General features: G+C 42.8%; 1 protein-coding gene across 1 annotated transcript in view; it reads right to left on the reverse strand.

Annotated features, from left to right (window-relative positions):
* The window catches only part of IGF2R (insulin like growth factor 2 receptor), a 242584-nt gene that overhangs the window by 76472 nt on the left and 141698 nt on the right, over window positions 1-24414 (reverse strand). Inside the window, exons 21-30 of the mRNA XM_068232027.1 lie at window positions 21378-21479; window positions 20151-20322; window positions 18651-18821; window positions 18082-18225; window positions 16294-16475; window positions 12824-12911; window positions 7119-7328; window positions 5138-5268; window positions 3994-4091; window positions 1996-2126 (exon numbers count right to left, since the gene is read on the reverse strand). Coding sequence (XP_068088128.1) covers window positions 1996-2126; window positions 3994-4091; window positions 5138-5268; window positions 7119-7328; window positions 12824-12911; window positions 16294-16475; window positions 18082-18225; window positions 18651-18821; window positions 20151-20322; window positions 21378-21479 — 1429 coding nt within the window. The remainder of the gene's footprint in view (window positions 1-1995; window positions 2127-3993; window positions 4092-5137; window positions 5269-7118; window positions 7329-12823; window positions 12912-16293; window positions 16476-18081; window positions 18226-18650; window positions 18822-20150; window positions 20323-21377; window positions 21480-24414) is intronic.

Raw genomic sequence — 24414 nt, forward strand, 5'->3', positions numbered from 1 at the left:
ATATAAAGCATAGTTAGGATACATAATGATGAACCCAGGAGAGGGACCAGGGGGGTAATCCGCTGCCATCTTTGGCACTCAAAACGCTTTGCAGCGATACTTTGAATCAGATGCCCTGTGGTCTTCCTGAGAGAGGAGAGGCAAGGAAGAAGAGAGAGAGAAAGAGAAGGTAAAAAAAAAAAAAAAGAGAAGTGAAATACAAAAGAAAAAGACTCCTTAGGATTGCGGCACAGCCTGGCCCGGTAGAGTTCGGTTACTGTCCCATATGATGATTTTGTCGCTATGTCTGCTGCGGAGCTCGACGGCTGATGCCCAATGTAGGGATTGTGCATGGGCGACAAAAGTGGCTGAAGTCCATGCATGGCTCCCTCGGTGCAGTGCAATTGTTGGAAACGCCAATGCAGGGCTGCATTGAACCCGCATCTAGGGCCCATCCTGCGCTGAATCTGTGGCTTGCAGGCTGTATGACTGAGCTGGAGGGGGCTCCGACTGATGTACAGGCTCATCTACATGGGTGGACTAGCAGGCATGGAGGTGTCTTCTGCCCAAGCAGCGGTGGCTGAGGGTGGAATGAGGGTCACTGGCCTGCCTCTGGTGATCGGATGAGGACCACTGACCTGCAGCTGGAGCCTGGTGGTGGTGTCAGCGGGGAGGACAGACATCGCGTGTTGGTGGTGTCTGCAGGGAGAGCAGACATTGGAAGGCAGCTCCTGAGGCAAGAGCGGTGGAGCCCTGGCAGCCCACCAGCGGGAGCTGCAACTGCTCCGACTGGCAAGAAGAGACAGCGCGCACGGGGCCACGCGGAAGCAGAGGGCCGACCACTCTGCGGCGTCCTCTCTCCCTGGCGGCGCGGCCCAGCGCTAGATCAGCATGGCCGATGATGTCTGGCTCGCTCGCCACGTTTGAAAATGGCGCCCTCCAGGCAGGCACCGAGCGCGTCCTGGCTCCCTCGTCAGCAGCAGCGCCCGCCGGCTGGCTCCGAGGACATCCCGGGCTCCCCATCAGCAGCGGTGTTTCCTGGGGCGAGCAGCGACGAAGAGACACGGAGCGGCCGGGACCGGTCTCACATGGGCCATCAGCCGAGCTGCCCACGTGGTGAGCCGGACCCCAGCACGGTGCCATGGCACCGGAGCCCGGGGGCCAGAGCGTCTCCCAACCGCCCGATTGTGCAGCAGAGCCGGAGGATGCCCAAGGGAGTTAAGGCAGTGCTGGAAAATAATGGTGGGCACACAAAACATTGACACTTTGGGCACAACTTTGATATTCTTACTTGGGGTGAACTCTTGTTGCAAGCAGTTTGGACATTAGCTGTACACTGACTACATTGTATAAGTGTCAAATATTCATTGTTATCCCATGAAAAGATTAAGGAAACTGCCTAAATATGTTTGGGGAATATGCTGCCAGTGCCTGATCATATTTCTTTTACAGGAAAACACTTATTTTATGGGGAAACAACTAAATTCATATGTGGGAAAAGGTTTGCTGCATTTCATATGTTGGAAAATGTTTGCTCTGTTTGTAGAGGGATATTTGCCGCGGGTTTATATAGGGTGATGGGATGGAGGAGAAAGGATTTGGGGGGGGGGGGGGGGGGTTTGTAGGTACACCTCTGACATCTAGCTACTGTTATTTACTAAGTTTGGGTTTTGAACAATGTGAAAAAGGCTTACGACTGGGTAGGTTTTTGTTTCTGTCTGTGTCTCCATTGAGATTTGGCTTCACTTTATTTTACTTTTTGCCTTCTTCTGGAACCTAAGTTGTTAGGATCTCAACTTCAAGTTGCCCCAACTAAGTACAATCTTATATCGTTCAAGACCATTTCACTGGCTCTCTTCTGAATTTCTCCTAGGTATACAGATAAACTACAGTCCTAAATTCTCTAAAAATAGACAGACAGTAACCTGACAGCAGTTCAAATCCTTCCCTGTGTTTTAGCAGCCAACTTACAAGTCAATGTACATGTATGCTGAAAAATAATCTTCTGGTACTTACCAACTTCGCTCATTAAAGGCTTGCATATATTCAGGCGATACCTTTGATTTGAACCAGAATGAGCTTCTACGTCCCAATTTCCAGTGTAAAGGGACAGTGACGACAGGTCATATGAATTTCCATCTGAGTCCCTTCATTAAAAAAAAAGGATAAAGGTTTAAGAGATCATGTCCTAAGTGAGACATATTGAAAGATGTACTGTCTTTTGTGGAGAAAAAAAATGGATGGGTTACCAATCTCACTGCCTGCCAGGAATGTATGGTATCCAGCCTGTCTGAAGATATTTGTACATAAATCCAGCCCATGGGTACATGGCATATTGACATCACATCCCACTTCTCCCAAAGAGATGGAGTGAGGGGGAAAGGGTGCAAGGTGGCTGATGCCCATCAATGTCTCCACAGAAGGTGCAAAATGACTTTAAAGGAATGTACAGGCTAAGAAATAGTTGCATATCAATGTACATTGCGAATGACAATGTTAAAATTTTTCTTCTGCAAGTAAAAGTGTGCATTTTCTCTATCTACAGAATGATGTGCAAACATATGCACAGAAAATAATGCATGACAAACATAGTAAAAGAATACTTAAATAGACTTTCTACTATTTGAATCCATGTCTGTCATGTTCTACTTAACGTGCACCTGAAACATTTGCCATCGGGGACTACTGCGCATGTGCGGTCCCAGGCGTGCGCACACCCCCACAATTAAGTTCATTTGGATGGGAGCATCCTGTGAATGCACAGTTATTTGAGACTAAACTGCGCTTGCTAAAAACAATGCCAGAAACAAGAGCGTCATCGGGAGGAGCGCACTGATGGAACAAAATATGCACACCTGCAACCTGGCTGGTACAAGGACTACATTGGGGCACAAGGGAGGGGACCGGAATGACAGGGAGGAAGCAAACTGACCACAGGAGGAAGCCCTAGGGAAGTATAAATGGCTTTGATTGTGTCAGGTTTACATTAACGTGACACTGAAGCAAAACAAAATTATGATATAATGAATTGGTTGTGTAGTAAGGGTAATTACTAGAACATTAGTAGCAAAGAAAATATTCTCATTTTTATTTTCAGTTATAAAGTTTTTTTTATAACACTTGTATCATTCTCTAATATTTGAAGCTTAGCTTAGACACTTAGCATTCTAAATGATTTCACAGAGCAGGCTAGTGAACTTTTGAACTTTCCTCTGCAGAAAAAAACAAAATACAGTGACAGACACTTGAGATAATAAGCTTCAGAAGACAGCTCTCTGCGACTCTGAAAGTCGTGGAGCTCAGATAAGCTCTTTTGCTTAGGTAACAACTGGAGTTTCTTAACTCTTTCTGTACTGGAAACAATTTAGACTCGTATCTCTGCTGCTAATGTTTTATTTCTTAGCTGTACTACACATACAAATCTCCTCATTTAAAGTGGTCTGTAAGCCAGCATTTCTACTTTGCTCTAAAAGATTCCTCACAGCTTGAAAGCTACTATCCCAGATTTTTTTTTAGCAGAACATCACTGAAATGGTTAAACAAAAGCATTTTGTCCTGCTATTCAGCTTCAATCCACATCCAAACTGTAGATGACAGTATCTTTGTTTACATTTCAATCTTGTTACAATGTGTAAACACAGTAACAAATGAAAAGGAGCTCTCTGTGCTTCAGACACACACAAACAGTTCAGAAAAGCTCATTAGAAGGTGTTCATATATAATAAAATGCAGTTTGAATAAAATGCAATGCCAGCTTTCAGGGTACTACAAACTACAACTTCAAATATGATAACTGCAGGAGTAATAAAAAGTAGGAACACACATTTTTGTTGAATGTTATGTCGGAGTTTCAGACCACTTTAAATTCAGCTCAATCCCTGCTATCCCATTTTATCTGGACACAATAAGACCATGCATTGTATTGAGAAACTAAAGAATCCAGTTTTACTCACAGCAGTAACTTTTTGAACTACAAAAAAAATTCAAAATCCAAATCAGTGACATAAGCCTTACTTGAAAGAGCAATCTATAGGTTTGAAGGGAGGACAGGCACGGGGTGTGCGCCACTGAAACATGTATATACAATCCGGAGTCTCTTTCAGGAAGGTAGGCTGAAATGGCGTAGGAAAAAAAAATTATTAGATACTGCATAAATACATGTGTAGTTTAGGGCCGGTTCACATGGGTCGATTGCAAGGCAGCACCTGTTCTGTTATGTAAGTGGGCGCCACGTTCCAATTCTGATTTTTCCTGCTGTTTCAGCTGACCCCGATAGCAACATGTTACTTCCAGGGTTGCTTACTGTCCCAACTCCATGTGCCCCTGCGGGGTTGAAAACCGCTGGGAGCTGCAGAAAGATGTAATTTGCTTTTCTACATGCTTGTAGGAAAGCATTTGACAGACACGCCACTAGAGGCCCGTGTGAACCGGCCCTTACTTAAAATGAACAAATGTACTCCTAACAAATATGAAAACTTTAATTTTCACATAGTGCAAGGCCCCATATTTGTTCATTGATCATCCCAAAAACATACAAATAGGTTAATTGGCTAAAAGTTTACCCTAGACTATGATGGCCATATGACTGTGGGAGGGATTACATTAAGAGCCCCTCTGAGGGACATTTAAAGAGCATTTTATTGATAAGGTGTGAAAACATAACCTAGGAGAAAACTTAGGAGTAAAGTTGAGCCGGCAGCAGCCGGAGAGATACGTAGAGGGTGCACTTCCCTTGAGTAGACTGGCAGCAACTGGCTGAAGATACGAGACCCAGTACCGAAGAGGGAAAAAACTGAGGACAGCAGCGTGGGAGTGATCTGTGCGTATGGGGCTGAAGGAAGCCCCAGGTATGTATAAAACTTTTAGTTAAACTCTTCTCTGGTACACTAAATAAGGACCAGAGTCTCATGTTACTAGTTTGTTTTTGTTGTAGGTGGAGTAAAATAAAGTGCACCAATACATTTACCTTTCTCAATTTAGGTCTACATGTAGAACTAGACAGAGAATCTATCAGAATCACCCTACTTTGTATAAAATTCACAGTTTAGCTTGTAGAGGACCTCTTGGGTGGACACAAAGTAAATACAAAATATTTGTGTTTTTCAGAATCATAAAACTATTTTTAAAAATAATTCTGGCAGAAGGCATTTAAACCAACCGGTTCTTCTGTCTTGTCACAATGGAAGAGTATCAATGTTGTGCGGTTATATTTTTGGTGGCAAAGTTCTCCTCCAGTATAATTTAACTTTATCAATCCATCTTCATATATCAATTTTTGATTGGACAGCCCTAAAAACAAGGAAAACATTAGTGCATAACAGCTTCAAAATAAAATACAGTTTTAGATTAGTACATTATTGCCAAGCTAAAACCTGGGACAATAAATTACCTTTTAAAAAAACTTTACATGTTGAATACATCTCTGTCTCTTACAACTACCTCTTGCGAAAACACTACGGGTTGCAAGCTTGAAAGCTAACCTTCTGTAAAGGTGCGTACACATGTCACTTTTCAGGGATCGGAAGCAGATCTTCTAGGGTGACATTGGTGGCCGGTCTGTACAGACACAAGTCTGCTATGTTGCCGACAACGCGTTTCGTTGACATGTTGGGGGGGGGGGGGGGGGGGCTCAGAGTGCTACGTGCGTGAAGTCATACTGGGGGCGGGGAAGCGGCGCAGACAATGGGATCAGCTGATTTGAGGGCGAGTCTTGTGTTATTGAAAACAATGGTATTGATCTAATTACCCTCTGTTTATTTTCATTTTAGAAAATTAAACACTAATGTGTGAGAATCAAAACTGGAGTAAATTTCAGTAAGTAAATGAGATATATGCCAGTAAGCAAGACCTGGATTTCAAGACTATGTGAACTGAAATTGGGTTATACCTCAGTGTTGAAATTAATTATATAGGAGAAGGCAAAGTCAATGCAAGTAAAATCCTCATAAAAAGAACTGTCATTATTTGTTCTGTAATGTTGGGACAGCTGGATAGTGTACTGGATAAAGACACCACCTTTGACATAGGAGACCAGGCTTTGAATCCTGCGATTTGAGTCTGACAGGAGATAAGGGGTATACAAATAGTTAAAGGACTTACGAGCCCAAATAAAAAAAAAAGTTAAGCACCTGCCTGAAATTTGAAAGCACGGAGGATGCCATCCGCGCCCTCCGTGCAGTTTCGCCGGGTCCCCACAGTTAAATCGTCCCCCTGCGTGGCTCTCGACCCCACAGCCCGGGTCGGGCTCTCCTGCCTCTAGCAAAATGGCCGCCTGAGCTGGCCACGGCTGCACAATCCATACAGACACGAGTGCGGCTGCGCAGCTCTAGAGCCCTCCCCCCCGATCTACGCTACAGGAAACAGCCAGTAGCGTGGGGACGGGAGCGGTCCGGGGGGGAAGATTTAACTGCGGGGAACCCGCGAAACTGCACGGAGGGCGTCCTCCATGCATTCAAATTTCAGGCAGGTACTCAACTTTTTTTTTTTTTTTTAATTTGGGCTCGTAAGTCCTTTAACGTTACTATAAATGCAAGCATGTCAGAAACCTATAAGGGTGTAGTGGAACTTCAAACTGTTATTTTTACTTCTCTAATTAAGAGGGACAAAGCAACAATCTTTAATTTTGCCATGCTTTCACCTAAAACTGTTACATACAATCTAATACTTAATGTATAGTGATGGCAATATATAACATAATGAAGGTTTTCACCATGGTTGAGAGCCCATAAGGCTCACCGGTCCATATACAAAAAAATGTTTTCCTGAGTATACACCCAGGAGATATTTCCATGTGCCTGATGCACGCAACTCTGGTGAAGTTGCCATGTGCAGGGAGCGCAATTTTACTGTTACTAGCGAAGGCGGAGTGCCGGCCAGTAAGCCAGTAACGCCTGTGCATTACTGCGATAATGTGTGCATTGCTATGGTAACGCACATCACTATAGCAATGTGTGCTTTAACCCAGCTACCTACTTATTAATACTTTTTCAACTGATAAATGTGGAAAAATATACATTTTTTTTTTTGGAAGAAGACAAATTATGTCCTAGGAGAAGACGCAAACGAGAACTTATTTGCATAAGGGCCATGCAAGCTAAAAATCATTTCACACTTTGAGAAGATGGTTATAAATCCCATACCTGCCAACTTTGCAACATGACCCTTGACTTGGCAAGATGAGACTTTGGTTCCGCTTGGTGCTTGGGATGCACATGGAGATCCTACGACTTCCCCGCAGACACGCAGCTGGTACCTATAGTCGCCATCTACAACTTCAAAATTTTTATCTGCCAATGGCTTAAGGTCATACGTGTGGCCATATTTTGGGTCTTTAACTTGGCAATTGTCACCTGATAAGCAAACAAAGAAAAAAAAGCACATGATTAAAAAAGTGATCTTTTAAGTATTTTGTACTTGAAGAGGAACTTTAACCAAGGATTGAACTTCATCCCAATCAGAAGCCGATACCCCCTTTCCCTTGAAAAATATTTTCCTTTTCTCAGATGGATCATCAGGGGGCTCTGTATGGTTGATATTGTGGTGAAACCCCTCCCACAGTGTGATGTCAGCACCTAGGTACTGACATCACACTGTGGGAGCCTGGTTGCATTGTGGGAAATAACAATGGTTTCCAACTGACAAAAAAGCAGCATCTCCTTCCACAGACATCAGCTGCCAGCAGTAAAGATGTCACCACCAATCAGGAGAAAAAAAAGCAATCCGGGTACCAGATGAGCTGCTATGCAAACACCCATTTTATTTCATCCCACCAGGACAGATACAGCTTACAAAGATGGCGACCTGACAGCCGTTTCGCAAGCAAAAAGCTTGCTTCCTCAGAGACCTGGTCTAAGTTAATTTACTGCAGCTCTTCTTTTAAGTTAAACTAAGTGAAAAAGTTAAGAGAAAAACAATTACATCTATCCTACTTCTAAAAAATGACTTTTAGATATCCAACAGTTTTAGGTTGTGTTTAAAAACTTAAAATAGATTTGTGTTGTCTTTATGAAATGGTCTGTCCCTGTGTCTCAGAGTGCTCAAATATGTGAACTATTGAACTTTTTTAAATCTATTCTCTCCTGGTAGAGAACTGGGCTTCTGAGAGCAATGTATTTTATAGCTGTACAGTAATTCCTTATCAGTAAGAGATACTATAGACTGGGTCCCAACTGGAGAAAAACTGTCAGTTGCATGGCTGAATATTAACACTCAGGCAGAGAAAGAATAAAAGCATCACAGCATATACTGTACATTTGTGTGATATGCACCGTACATACACATGTCTATCCCATCCTGTCACATCACTTAAACTTCGCTTTAAACACTTAAAGGACTTACGAGGCCAGATTTGTAAAAAATACATTAAAAAAGTTAGATACCTGTGTGTGTTTGCAAGGCACGGAGGACGCCGTCCGCGCCCTCCGTGCCGTTCCGCCTGGTCCCCGCTGCTTAATATGCCCCCGAATGGTCCCCAACCGCGCGGCCCGCCGGGTCGTGCTCCCCAGCCTGTACCAAGATGGCCGCCGGAGCTGGCCGCGGCTGCGCAGTCCGCATAGCCGCGAGTGCGGCTGCGCAGCTCTAAGGCCAACCCCCCGATCCACGTAACAGTAGCGTGGATCGGGGAGTTGGCCTTAGAGCTGCGCAGCCGCACTTGCGGCTATGCGGACTGCGCAGCCGCGGCCAGCTCCGGCGGCCATCTTTGTGAAGGCTGGAGAGCCCGACCCGGGCCGTGCGGTCGGGGGTCGTTCGGGGGCATATTAAGCACCGGGGACCAGGCGGAACGGCACGGAGGGCGCGGACGGCGTCCTCCGTGCCTTGCAAACACACACAGGTATCTAACTTTTTTTGTGTATTTTTTACAAATCTGGCCTCATAAGTACCAGCAATCTCTGCCCCCTTAAGGACCAGAGACCGCTGGTACCAGAACGATGGAATCCCGACGATCGCCGTGCATACCCGCCGCAACCGCCGTCATCGCCGCGACCCCCAGGACAGACTCTGCCGTCTCTATGACGGCAGAGTCATGTGAGCCGGTCAGGAGCTGCTTTCATTGGCTCCTGACCGTGTCTATCAATGTAAGCCAATGGGAGCGGCTTACATTGAAAGACAGGGCCAGGAGCCGATGAAATCGGCTCCTGACCGGCTCCCGTGGCTCTGCCATCAGAGACAGGCAGAGCCTGTGAGATGCGGCGAGACTCGTCAAGTTTGAGCGGCGCGATCGGTGCAGAGCGACGGAAACTGCGACTGAGCGCAGCGGCGGCTAATTGAAATCTAAGCCCTGCCAGCCAGGAGCCCACCAAAACAGGGCGTAGATTTCAACTAGCTTAGTTCTTAACTAGTTAATCTGTTTTTTGTTAGGTATTGACGCATACATAAAGGACATACTGAGCTCTCTCAATGCTTATTGATACAACAACAAAGAACCAAACAAAATGTAACTGTCCACATTTGAGTTACTGAAAAGCTATTTCCTTTTTGTTTCATAAATGTGAAAAAATGTAGCAATTCATTTACCTTTTGCAAAGGCTAATACCAGCAGCTCTTAAATGGTTGTATATAGTACTGTGCAGTGTTAGGTTATTTTAAAACTTTTTGGTAGAAGGTTAGTCACTGATAGCAGATGCCTCTCTTCAGGCTATTTAGATCTACAGGGGTTGGACAAAATAATGGACACACTTAACATTTTGGCATCATCATCTTTGAACATGTTTTAAGCAATCAAAACTTGACCTATGTTAAATAGTTTTGTTTATTTTTGTTATTTGATATGTTTAATTAAAATTATAGTTTTTTTTACAGATATTTAAACCAAAGTTGGTTATCATTTATAAAAATGGCAGATCTCTCAGACTTTCAAAGAGGCCAAATGTTTGGTGCTCGTATGGCAGGCGCTACTGTAACAGAAACTGCCCAAATGCTTGGCATTTCAAGAGGTACTGTCTCAAAAGTAATTACTGCCTTTGAAAGAGAAGGAAAAACTTCCTCAGTAAAGTACAGTTGTGGCCGAAAGTCGAAGTTGTCAGAGAGACCGTCGGACTCTAAAATCACTGCAGAGCTGAATGAACACCTACAGAACCCAGTTTCCACAAAAACTGTTCGTTGGGAGCTGCACAAATCTGGATTCCTTGGAAGAACTGCAATTAGAAAATCTCTGCTCTCAAAGACACATATTTCAAAGCATTTAGAGTGGTGTAGAAACCACCAGAATTGGTCCCTCGAGCAGAGGAAAAATGTGATTTTCTCTGACAAATTATCGTTTACCTTATTTCTGACCTCCGGCCAAGTGTACGTTTGGAGACAGCCGAAAGAAGCATTTCATCCAGACTGCCTTCTCCCAACCGTAAAACATGGCAGGGGTTCTGTGATGATCTGGGGTGCCATTTCTTGGAAATCCGCCGGGCCAATGATTTCCCTTCATGGAAGAATTAACAGCCGAGACTATTTAGGAATTTTGGGCGACCAAGTTCCTCCAATGGGTCGAGAACTGTTTCCAGAGGGGAATGCCATCTTTCAAGATGATAATGCCCCAATGCATACAGCTAGAATTGTTAAAGAATGGCACGAGGAACATTCTAATGAAGTTGAGCATCTCATCTGGCCACCACAATCCCAAGACAACAGTGAGCATTTATGGTCGTTATTAGAGATTCAAGTAAGACGTCGATTTCCACTGCCATCGTCTCTAAAAGAACTGGAGGGTGTTTTAACTGAAGAATTGGCTAAAATTCCTTTGGAAACAATTCACACTTTGTATGAATCAATACCGCGGAGAGTGGAGGCTGTAATAGCCGCAAAAGGTGGACCTACACCAGGTATGTCAAACCGGTCCTACGAGGGCCGAGGTCCTCACACATTTTTTACACAGCTCAAATTAATTAATGGGTCTGAATCAGGAAAGGTGTGGTCCATCAGGTAGAACACCTACCTTTCTTTTATCAGTCCATCCTAAACACTGGCATGGATCTGGCTCTCCAGGCCTGGAGTTCGTCACATGTGACCTACACCATATTAAAATATATTTTGTTGATTTTCAAGGTGTTTCCATTATTTTGTCCAACCCCTTTATGTCAATCCTAGTCTAACCCATAAAGTACAGTAATCAGTTTCCACTAGTAATTCGAAAAAAAATCTGGGCTGATTCTTATTCTCAGGTTCTTATTCTGGTTAGAACACTATTAGGACTGCACTGGGTTTATTTACACTTATCCTGTTTGCATAGGTTTCCACGTGCCACTCCTACATCCAAAAACATATCGTTAAGTTACCATATTTTTCTCTCCATGAGACGCACCAAACCATAAGACACCTAGATTTAGAGGAGGAGATCCAGAAAAAAAATATGTAAAACCAGGTGCATCTTCAGAGTGCAGAGGTGTCTTGTGGAGTGTCAGGTCCTACCCCCTCCAAATTAATAGTAATTCTCCTTATACATACAGTATACACTCGTCACACATACACACGTGTGTAAACTCACTAAGCTTTATCAAACACTTTATCAAACGTTTGATAATTTACCACATGGGTAAAATCTAATTTTGAATTCACTAAGGTGTTATATATTTATCGAATGTGTTATCGATAAAACGTGCAACATATCTATAACACCTTAGCGAATTCAAAATTAGATTTTACCCATGAGGTAAATTATCAAACGTTTGATAAAGTGTTTGATAAACCTTAGTGAATTGAGGCCATTGCGCACACAAAAACACACACACACACACACACACACACACACACACACACACAATATACAGTACACGTGCACACATCATACACACACACCCTATATGTGCATACATCATACATTATACACACACATATGCTCAACACATACCCACACACTGCATAAACAGATGCAAATCTCACCTCAAGTCATCATCTCCCCTTTGCACGGTTTACACAGCTCCACACATCTCTGCTCCTGCCGTGTTGATCATTCTAGGTAGGAGGGGGGAGCTTCTACAAGTAAACTCTCCCCTCTGAAGTCCGTGTTCAGCAAGAACAGAACTGCTAGAAGAGAGTCTTAAAGCCAATGGGAATCGCTGTAAAAATAAAAAAAAGATACTTACCCAAGGAGAGGGAAGGCTCTGTGTCCTAATCAGCCTTCCCTCTCCTCTCCCGGTGACCACGGTGCAGTGCTGGCTCCCCCGTTTAAATCCCCCGCCACAGGGGACTTCGGAAGTATTCGGGAGCAGAGTCCTCCCGAAGACAGGTGGCTCCATACTGCCTGAGAGAGGGTGCTCGCACGTGAGCAGTATGGAGCAGCCCGTCTTCGGGAGAACTCTGGCTACCGAAGTCTTTCCAAAGTCACCTTCGCCTGCGGAAGGAGCAGTATTTGACCAATGTAGTCAAATACTGCTCCTGGGGACAGCGCTGCACCAAGGGCAACGGGAGAGGAGAGGGAAGGCTCATTGGGACCCAGAGCCTTCCCTCTCCTTAAGTATCTGGTTTCTTTTTTAAAGCAGCGGTTCCCATTCACTTTAAGGAGGGGTGAAATTCAGGCAGAGACGTTCTGCAGCCTCTCTTTTTCAGCTCTCAGCAACTTAGTGTCACCACTCTGCTGCAGACACATGGTGCAGTCTTCAGTCTTTAGACCCAGCTCCAGGCAGAGAGGCAGCATTCGCTCCATAAGATGCGACTTATTCACTCCACTTTCGGGGGAGAAAAAAAAAGTATGTCTTATGGAATGAAAAATGCAGTAACTGGTTTGCCTTCCCAATAGTGGCCCAAGGACATTAAACTAAAGGGTTAAAATACGAGCACCTAAGAGGAGAAGTTAATGACATGAATTGTTTGGTGTACTCTGTAAAGTGCTAAATAAATGTATAATAATGTCCTCTACCTTCAGCTCTCATAACTGGACATGCCTCAGACGTTCTCCACAAAAAGACAAATTCACAGTCATCTTGCTCTTGGAACACAGGGGATCCCTAAATATAAAATACAATAAAGATAATGATCTGTAAACAGAAGCATTATTTATTTTATTAGAACACACAAGTCACTTTTCTGTCTGCATTTTAGTACAGGCCCTATACCTGAATTAAAGGACCACGATCATGAAAAATTGTGAAATTGAACATACACGTGCACGCATGCTTTTAAGTAGTACATTTCTCCCAGAGTAAAAATCCACTATAAATTACTTTTCTCCTATGTTGCCATCGCTTACAGTAGGCAGTGACAAATCTGACAAGCTTTGGACTAGTGCACCTCCTCATGGGGGATTCTTAGTATCTCCTTTATTTTTTACAAAGACGATTCAGAACACCCAAATACTTCCAACTGCCGCCGTTTTCCACTGAACAAGTGGACAAAGTCAGGAGGAGTTCACAGCCTTGCATGTCATTTTGCATATCATGTGACTGACATTCCCTCCTCCCAAACCATGAAACTCAACATAACATGCAAGGCAGAGAGCTCCTGAACCTGTCCACTTGTTTGGTGCTAAACAGCTGCAGTCAGGAGTATTCAGATGTGAGAACATGATAGGCAGGATGTAGGAGACAGGCATGCATATTGTCACATCGTTATGTTGCCCAACATTCTACATCTCATGTGGGCATGACATAAGCACTGAAATAAATACGCAGAAGTCACCCTGACTTACAAGCAAATGCCCATGGGTAACGCATAGCAGATATGCTGCCCTTGCTTGAAATAGGGGGTCATAAAGGAGGAGTGAGGCTTGGTTCACACATAAATCTGTACATATCCGTACCAGTCCTGTCCTGTCATTTTTGCATCAGTTTTCTATCAGTTTTACCTGACATGATTGGAAGTGTACACTTTTTGTGTGTGCACCTAGCCTTAGAAAACTCATACAGAACTGATGCAAACTGTCAAAAGCGGACAGGACTGGAATGGAACCGTACACCTTTTATGTGTGAACCCAGCCTTAAGCTCAGTTCCCATCTGTTGCTTCTGCTGCCGAACCACATGCAACCAGTGGCAACTGACAGCATAGTGTCCACTTTGATAGTCTGCTGTGATCCAGCTAGAGCTCGGGGCAGAGGAGTTACCCTCATAGACTATATGGGGAACGCATCTGCTTGTCCAGGATTATTACAGACTGCACAGAAGTGCGGTCCGCTTACTGCAACGGATCTTTTGCAGAGTGACCGTGTGAACGGCTCCAATATATAACATAGGAGCAATTCACTGAAAGTTTTGCTATGCAGAAACCAGACAAAAATATCAGCTTTACTGTCAAGTGGGAACACAGCTTAAGGCTCAGTTACCATTTGTGCCTGGTCAAATGCAGCCAGCGGGAGAGGACAGTGTAGTGTACACTTCGATGGTGCCCTGTGGTCCACCTGCCAGGGGTTCTTGCAGTCTGCTGCGGTAAGCGGGCTGCACTTGAGGGCCATCCGCAATAATCCCGGGCAGGCAGATGCATTCACCGAATAGCCTATGGTGTTAACGCATCTGCCTCAGGCTCCAGCCGGATCACAGTGGACCATCGAAGTGGACACCACACTGTCCGCTCCCGCTGGCCGCACGTGATTCAGAGCAAATGGGAACCATGTCTTAAGCTTGATTCACACATAAATCTGTACATTTCAGTTCCAGTCCTGTCCTTTCAGTTTTGCTTTCTTTTTACCTGATAGGAGTGGAACTGTACACCTTTTGTGAGTGAACAATACCCATAGAAAACTGATGCAAAACTGACAGGACTGGACCAGAACTGTACACCTTTTTGGCTTGGTTCCCACTTGCGCCAGATCACGTGCAGCAAGCAGGAGCTGACAGTGTACTGTCCGCGCGGATGATCCGCTGTGGTCTGGCTGGAGCCCGGGGCAGAGGAATTACCTCCATAGGCTATATGGGGATTGGGGAATGCATCCGTCTGTCAGGGATTACTGGATCCCATATATCTATTGCAGAGTGACAAGTGTGAACGGCTCCTATTTATAAAATAGGAGCAGTTCACGGTTTTGTTTCGCAGTAAAACGGACAAAAAAATGCCCATTTTACTGTCAAGTGGGAACACAGCCTTATGTGTGAACCAAGACATAGAAAAAAAACTGATGGGACAGGACTAGAATGGAACTGTACACCTTTTATGTGTGAATCCAGCCTTAGTGAGTAAATGACAGGGAAATATGATGTAAGTGAGGGCTTTTTTTAGTTTAGTTTTCTGGTGATGTTTCAGGTTCATTCTGTTTAAAGACGGCTATACGCGATACAATTTTTTATTTACAATTTGAGAAGAAATAATTATTGATTGCAACATTTAAAAAATAACATTTCCCCCAATTATAAAAAATAAGCTGTGAAAAAAATTGATTGGATCTATAAAATCAAGATATTTTCATCTCTCCTATTATCATTCTATTTTCATAAAAATGTATCACAAAAATTAGCCACTACTGATTGAATTATAGCAATAAAAATCAGGAAATTCAAATAAATTGTTTTTAATCGAATTGCCATAAAATCAAATCTTTTTATTGTTTTGGTGATATTTTTAAAGGATCCCAACTAGAAAGGTCATAAGTAAATATACTTGGCCTGGATTAATGATAAAAATGTCTTTAAAAAAAATTGGAGCAACAAGGGTAAACTTGTACAAAGAGGGTCTACTAGACTTCGGCCCGGTTCACATTAGCGTTAAAAAGTGAACCATAAGCAGAACAGTACGGATACTGTACGAATTGAACTGATGTAAATAGATCAAATGTTAACCTATAGAACCGTTCACATGCGTCCGTTCGTACGGATCTGTTGCGTACGTTCCACTGATCAAAACGCAACTTTGCTGCAGTAACAAATTTTCTGGACCACTGAGCTAGAAACGGAAGCTAAAGCCCTGCATTGGGAGCAATGAGAGAATGGAACATTCCTTCACACTATGTGACGGAAGTCAGGGTAAGAAACAACCCCCTCCCCCCCATCCCAGCAGAACCAAGTGGCAACGGAATCAAAACGGATCTGATTGACCAGTGATTAGACCCGTTTTCATGGATCCGTTTGCAAGTGTGGACCAAGCTATATGGATCCGATGAAGAGAAGACCAGATCTGCTTTACAGGATCCGTTTGGCTTTAAAATACAGTGTGAACCGGGTCTTACTGTATATAGCAGCTGAAACTTTTTTTTTTTTTACCCCTTTTTTACCGCAGTTTGCATTTCTCAAAGGCAGCACTCTGTGAGCTATTTACTTGAGGGTAATAAAGTTGAGTTAGTGAACCACCACATTGTATGTCCGAGGGGGGGGGGGGGGGGGGGGGTTTGGAAAAAAAACTATTGTGTTTATTAATAACAAAATGATACTATATGCAACACAAACAAAGAATTTTGGTAGTCCTACTATATTGTGATCACACTGGAAGATGATCCGTGTAGAGTAATGCTTGTTTTCTCTGCATTTGTCACCACTCATGTACACAATGGTGAGAGTTCCATCTTCCAAAGCCTGAGGACTCATCTGGATGAAGCCAAGGTTGAAGCTTTTATTGTCTGTAGTCTTCATGCAGGACCCCACAATTCCACCTAAGGCAACAAAATACAACATTTTAAGAATCTATATATATTAAAAAAAAAATTTTTAGATAAATTATTTAGGATGACAGAAGAACGTGTACATGCACACAAAAAATGGCCATACATTACTAATGGACTGATTTATGTATGCTAAGTAGAGATGTGGCGAACGGTTCCCGAACATCTCTAAATTCATGGGCCTCTTACTACTTCCGGGTCGCAATGACCCGGAGTAGTACGCCTGCGCTGCCCGGCGGAGCGCGGCCTAGATGGCGCTCCCGTTGCCGGGCACTCTCTGCGCATGAGCGTGACGTCATGAGTGACGTCACGCTCATCCGCAGAGAGCGCCCGGCAACAGGAGCGCGATCTAGGACGCGCTCCGCCGGGCAGCGCAGGCGTACTACTCCGGGTCATTGCGACCCGGAAGTAGTAAGAGGCCCAGAGAGGTTCGCCAGGCGAACTGTTCGGCCCAACACTAATGATAAGGGCCAACATAACAGAAATATCAGGTAGATTTTGAGGCGTACAGTCCGTACACAGACTCTCCTATGTGAGACATGAGACAGGATTACATGGGGATTGGAGAGACGCCAGTCTCATTTTTGGTGGGCTTCAGAGTTGAATGTTGTAGCCAAAAAGGAATATGATTAGGTTATGCACAAGCATTTTAGTAGCCTTGTGTGAAGAAGGTCAGCAAAAGCTCGGTATACAGAGGCGCCAGAGTAGAGTAAAACGTTTTAAAAACCGTTTAAAAGCAGAGGGGGATGTTAGGGTGGACTTACCTCCCTCTTACAAAAAAGAAAACTCACTCAAGTCTCGATAAAACAGAATTGACAAATAATTTATTCAACTCCACAAATGCAACGCGTTTCGTGGGCGTGACCCCGCTTCCTAAGGAAAAAATGGGAGCACAACTCAGTGGGTCAAGCAGTAGGTTTGAGCGCTCAAACCTACTGCTTGACCCACTGAGTTGTGCTCCCATTTTTGCCTGAGGAAGCGGGGTCACGCCCGCGAAACGCGTTGCATTTGTGGAGTTGAATAAATTATTTGTCAATTCTGTTTTATCGAGACTCGAGTGAGTTTTCTTTTTTGTAAGAGGGAGGTAAGTCCACCCTAACATCCCCTCTGCTTTTGAACTGTTTTTAAAATGTTTTACTCTACTCTGGCGCCTCTGTATACCGAGCTTTTGCTGATCTTCTAGTCCACCCTGGGTGGAGGGGTGCATCCCCATCTACTATCTACAGAGAGCGACTTCTTAACCTGAGTGGGGTCAGGTCCTAATGCTCCCCACCTGCATTTAAAGTGGTTGCCTATGGGTAACCCGTGTTTGTGAGTATATACACATAAAATTGTATTTAACTCTTCATTTTACCTGACAATACTGCACCATATTGGGCTCTCGATTCTCTTCTTGTTTTTAAGCATTGTGTGAAGAAGGGGCATGCTTGGGATATATTTTTGGAATGGAAGTAGCAAAAGGCAGTTAAAGTAATATGATAAAAAAAGAGCTCAGAGCCAAATATTACCTATAGACAGAGATTTGGGCTTAAAGGGATGTTCTCAACGTTTTAAATGAAATTAGGTCATTGAAGTTTGCAGAGTGAAGAATACTTACCAGGACATCCTCCTATTAATGGAAGAGGTTTGCATACGTTGAGATAAAATGTTCTTTTGTTTGCTTTGTCAGACACATCAACAGCTATCCATGGCTCCGTATCCCGACTAAGGTCACTTAAATCATACTCTCTTCCTGCTGAATCTAGAAAAAGACAGTGTGTTTAACTTTTAACCATTTCACACGCAAACCTTAACTTCATAAATTTTCTCCATTATCTATTACTGTTTTTCTGAGGACAGATGGCACATTCTATTTATCTATCAATTTGCAGTAAACCCAGGCTGTCCTAAGTTTATAAAAAAAAAAAATTGGGGGGAGGATCTTGCATGCAACTGCAATCACCAATTCATAAAGCTTTCAGAAATTCTGATTATAATGTGATATTAAAGGTGAGAGGGGCAAATCCTAGCTGCTACATAGCAGATTACATTTAAATCCATGCAGTGCAAGTTTTCACTGAAGGTTCCTCAAGGTTTGCTTTCCAAAACATACTCGGTTGCTATTGCAAATTATCACGATACCGTTGCTTTATAACACAAAAAAAGAGAGAGACTGGAAAAACTTACCTGTAACCTGACAGTCAACCAGAGATGGAGAACAAGCCATTGCGGTTTTAAAATCAAAAAACGTATTGTAGAGCTTAGTTTCAGAGTTGATTTCCTCTCTCCGGAATACCAGCTCACCAGGATAAAGATCGTCATTGCACATAAAGTTAATTGTAAACTTATCACCTTGACCTGTAATACAAGAAAATCAGATTTTACCATAGCAAAACATTTGCATTTGTTTACCATGAACTGGCCTGTATTTAGGCAGAAACAATACAGGAAGTCCTGGTGTGTCATCTGTAGGACAGGGCACCTCCATGGTGTTCTTAGCACATTATTCTTTACTAGTAATTTAGCCCGTTCCATAAACGGGCGCTAGTATGACCTCGCATGTGCACAGCTGCAGCCCCTGCACCACCCCATGCAGCTGCAGTTCCCCACATGCGCACTACCCCGGGTGGGGTACATACAATTGTTAATATTGTATGTATCCCTATTTATTGTCCAGCACTGTATTGTTGCTATAAAAATACAATAAATAATTAAACAGGATACGCATACTGAAATTTACCTTCACCCACACTATCAAATAGCGCTAAAAGTAGTGCTTTTCCATTTTCTTCATAAAACACTTTGTAGCAGATAAAACTGCAATTGTCTATCACAGGGGTGGGCGAACTTTTTGACGCAGGCCACAAAGAAATCTTAAATTTGAGTGGCTCGTCCAGTGTAGGTAGTCAAGGGGGCTATAGTTTACCCACCCCGGTCTATCACTTAGATCAGTGATCTGCAAACTTGGCTCTTCAGCTGTTAAGGAACTACAAGTTCCACAATGAATTGCAGGAGTCTGACAGCCACACTCATGATTCATAAAGGCAAATGCATTGTGGGACTTGTAGTTCGTCAACAGCTGTTGAGCGAAGTTTGCAAATCACTGACCTAGATAAATCTGTTTTCCTCGCAGTATATTATGAGCATTTACAAAGGTCATATCAATGGCCATTGTGCTCAAAAATGAAATTGAAATCCACAAAACTGGCCTGATCCCTGTCTGCAGCAGGATTAGATTACGTATGTCGTTGCCTCTCACCGATGAGCTGCATGCCACTCTCCATCTTCCCAACACTTCTGCTTTCACAACTTGAAGTTCAGCTTTCAAGGCAGAAGAGTCATAAACCCTTCTGGGACGGACTGCACCCCAGTACACACGGATACAGTTTAGCATTTTGTCAAACTGTTCCTGCTTAACCCTTGTTATTTCATGGCTTACAAAAGAACTCCAGAGGGCTCTTTTTTTTCTTTTTAATCCAGTTAAGTTTCCAGGGGATCCACAGGTGCATAGAAAGTCTTTAAACAGTAGCGGGCACCGTGAGGTGACTGTGCAATGACAGAACTCCCAATGAATAATAAATAACTAAATTAACAAAAATATCACTATTCATGGCTTTCCAGTTTCCATGCTCTTCCAGACAGGCCAGAGTGAGTGGTTGTTTTGAGGGTGTTTATTGGCTCACTCACCAGTTGCTTCTTCAATGGCTCCATCATAAGTAAGGGAGATGAAATCTGAAGATAGATCCAAAACCTGGCTTATCTTGACTGGTCTAGATGCCACATTGTTTTCAAACTCACAGCCAGCGGCTTGGTCTTCCCGAATACGACCACAGTCTGTCACAGGGCCACAGATATTTACCTAATAGATAACAAAAATGAAAAGGTGCTTCAGATATGTCAGAAAAACTGAGTTTGGAAATGCAAGTTTTCCGGTCGCATCTCTCCTCAGCACTGAGAAGTTCAAAGCAGGCAAGGTAACATTCATGCTGTGAAAGAGGCTCTATCAACGTTTTTTCAGATGAAAAACTTGGCTACGTAAAACCAGATTGTGAAAGGAAAAATGTGATCTGAAAGAGCTGTGCAATTTCCAGAAACCGTAAATTATCCTTTAAAAAAAAAAACTTCATGATTTGGTAATGCATCAGTTCAGGCATAGTTTTATATATGCATTACACTTTATTTTTGTTTTAGATAAAAATGTTTGCTACAGCAGTCCATACATCATCAGTGACTGACAGCTGGTAGCTACAGAATGCAGAGGAGAGATATTTATCTGGCTTCTGAAGCCATACCACATAGGTGACTGACAGTCTATGAGACATTATGACTTTCAGCCTGGTAAACACTAACATTTTCCTGTCCAACATGCTTCCGATCAAGAAAAGGAACAATTTTAAGGGCAGTACTGCACAAAACGTAGATCGGACATGTTGGAAATTCTCAAATGGCAGGAAATTTCTCATCGATCTTGTGGGAAAATTGCACTGTGTGTACAAGACATGAAATCGGGGTCAAGGGATGTGGTCAAATAAAATAAAATTGTTTTTCTTTTGTATGCAAAATAAAATTCACACAGAAAGCGGTGGGACAATTAAAAACCAAAAGAAAAACCATGAACAATAAAAAATGTAGGTTAAAAACAATACACAGGTCTTTAGAGGCCTCTATCTGGAATCATAGTAAACTTCTGTACAAAGTGTGTGCGAATAATAAGAAGACCTGTCCAAAATCCAAAAAGTTTATCACAGAAAGTGGACGCTGTGTAGACTGCTTCTGTGGAATGTAGAGCTCATTTTTGTTTCTAAATCATCAGATTTTATGTGTGAAGGCACTACAGGATCTACTGTCAGACTGATTTACATGAGTGCCAATCGGGGAAAAAAGTGAAGCTAATCATAATAGGGTACTGTTTACCTTGTATGTTTTACCGTTTCCTTTGGCCATATATCCAGATTCATTCCTCAAGGATTCAAAATTATAAAGAAATCCTGTATTTGGGTTTTCCACTTTACAATTCTAAAAAAATAAAAACAAACAAACATATGATAAGCAACCGTAGAGTTTATGAACATCCATGATTAATGAAAGATGTTCATATAAACTATGATGTTTTAAAAACTATAAAAACCAGCATTAATTCCTAACACTCACAGTTGTATTTACTGCATCTTCTCTACATGTTCCACTGCCAATGAAATGCTAAATACACACGCTAGATTTTCATTGCCCAAGGTGATCATCTGATAATCTCGTGTGGGAATATGGCATGAATACAGGCGCCCCACAATGTTGTTAGTTGATCTTCTGTGTAGTAGTTACTCAGAATATTATTTTAAGAAGGAAAAACCGCTCACCACACCACCATGCCGAGCTGGGAACACAAGTAGAAGGAAAGTCTGCTCAACCAAATGGCATAAAAGTTCAATCTTTATTCGCAAATTGTTCAGGACAGAGACATACAGTGGAGGAAATAATTATTTGACCCCTCACTGATTTTGTAAGTTTGTCCAATGACAAAGAAATGAAAAGTCTCAGAACAGTATCATTTCAATGGTAGGTTTATTTTAACAGTGGCAGACAGCACATCAAAAGGAAAATCGAAAAAATAACCTTAAATAAAAGATAGCAACTGATTTGCATTTCATTGAGTGAAATAAGTTTTTGAACCCTCTAACAATAAAAGACTTAATACTTAGTGGAAAAACCCTTGTTTGCAAGCACAGAGGTCAAACAATTCTTGTAATTGATGACCAAGTTTGCACACATTTTAGGAGGAATGTTGGTCCACTTCTCTTTGCAGATCATCTCTAAATCCCTAAGGTTTCGAGGCCGTCTCTGTGCAACTCTGAGCTTGAGCTCCCTCCATAGGTTTTCTATTGGATTAAGGTCCGGAGACTGACTAGGCCACTCCATGCTTCTTCTTGAGCCACTCCTTTGTTGCCTTTGCTGTATGTTTTGGGTCATTGTCGTGCTGGAACACCCATCCACGACCCATTTTCAGTTTCCTGGCAGAGGGAAGGAGGTTGTCGTTCAGGATTTCACGATACATGGCTCCGTCCATTTTCCCGTTAATGCGATTAAGTTGTCCTGTGCCCTTAGCAGAAAAACACCCCCAAAGCAAAATGTTTCCACCCGAAATCAGTTGCTATCTTTTATTTAAGGTTATTTTTTCGATTTTCCTTTTGATGTGCTATCTGCCACTGTTAAAATAAACCTGATACTGTTCTGAGACTTTTCATTTCTTTGTCATTGGACAAACTTACAAAATCAGTGAGGGGTCAAATAATTATTTCCTCCACTGTATCAGCTCCTGTGTATAAGAGCACAAACTCACTCCTTAGTCAGGATCCTTAGTCAAGGGCACACAGAATTGTTAGCCATAAAAATAGATCAGAACTATTGAGAGACTCCTTGATCAATACGTGATTCGGGTCAGATGTTTTTTGTCACTACATATAGCTTAGAATACAATAAGGTTACATCAGTTGTTATGAAATGTTTACCGATACTTTCAATCGATCCCAAACTACATGCTATCCTTAATAAGAGCTGTTCTTTTTCCTCGTGTAGAGCTAATACTCTGGGTTCCATTTTGTCCCCAAGTCTTTAATTTAACTCCCAACCTGCTTCACTGTACCGTCTCCACAACAGGTACTTACCGTTGCGGTATATCCACCTGCCACTACTGTGGTTACCTTCAGCAGGGACGTGAAACTTATGTACATGCAAAGCAACAATCTTTCTCCATTCAAGGGTTTATTAATTGTGCTACCATGAATGTTATGTACATCATTACATAATAATGCCTAGTGTAATATGTGGGTTGCATGACCCGTGCGCTTAGGGATAGAGTTTCTGATTATTATCGTGGTACATCTGAAGACAATTTTGGGGGATCCAAAGTCTCTCAACATTTTTCTACATGCCATGGGGAAGATATGTCCTCTTTCAGATTTCGAAGAGTGGAGAGGGTCAGGTGACCAGTCAGGGGAGGAGACAACCCAAGTAGTATTCTAATGCACGTTTCTGTACCGTGTATCGACCAGCTGACAATATTCAGCTGGCCCGATCAAGCCGTTCGACTCCCGCCCGCTCGATCCTCCGCACACGCGGACGAGCGGGGACGTGGATGGGGTCGATCCGGCGGCTAATCGGCCGCTGGATCGACCCGTGTATTTTAGGCATAAAACTGGAAACATTCTGGATCTGGCAGCTCAGGATGCGTGTCCCAGATGGCCTGAATTCCAGATGGGATGTTAGCCTGTTTTATGATTTGTAATCTTCATCTGGTTTAATTGGGCTGTCTCCCCCTACTTTTTTGATGTAGGACTTGTTAACTTATTTTATAGGTTACTGGTCTTGTTTTTTTTATGCTCTTAATTGAGCACCACTGTACATATTTGTTCTACTTTTGTACTCTATGCCTTCAAGAAAAGTCAATTTCTATGTTTCAGTGCACTGATCTGCCCATGTGGGTGGGTTTACAAGTCTATAAATTGCTGCTCCAGAGAGAGCATTTTAGCTATGACTAAGGAGCGAGTTTGTGCTCCGATACGCGCGAGCTGTAATGTCTATCCAGAATGATTTGCCAACAAAAATTTGATTTTTATGCCATTTGGTTGAACGGACTTTCCTTCTACTTGTGTCATACAGAATACCCACCCCATTCCCCTTTTCCTTGAAAATAAAACAGGCATGCTTGGTAAGATAGAAATGATCATTTCCAAAAATGTGCCCAAATCTATCACCAATCACAATTAGTGTTGGTGTTCGAATTTAGAATAGCTATGTCAAATTCAAACACCAACACAAATCACAATGTACACCAGTGATAGAATGAATATGAAGTCTAAAGAGTCTTGGCTGTGCCGTTTTAAGCCAAGCACACATGCTAGATTAAACTAGAGGAGCGTTTTGGCACAGAATCTATTTTCTACAGTTGTCCCCCGAC

Source organism: Hyperolius riggenbachi, chromosome 4 (assembly GCF_040937935.1).
Source record: "Hyperolius riggenbachi isolate aHypRig1 chromosome 4, aHypRig1.pri, whole genome shotgun sequence".
NCBI classification, from domain to species: domain Eukaryota; kingdom Metazoa; phylum Chordata; class Amphibia; order Anura; family Hyperoliidae; genus Hyperolius; species Hyperolius riggenbachi.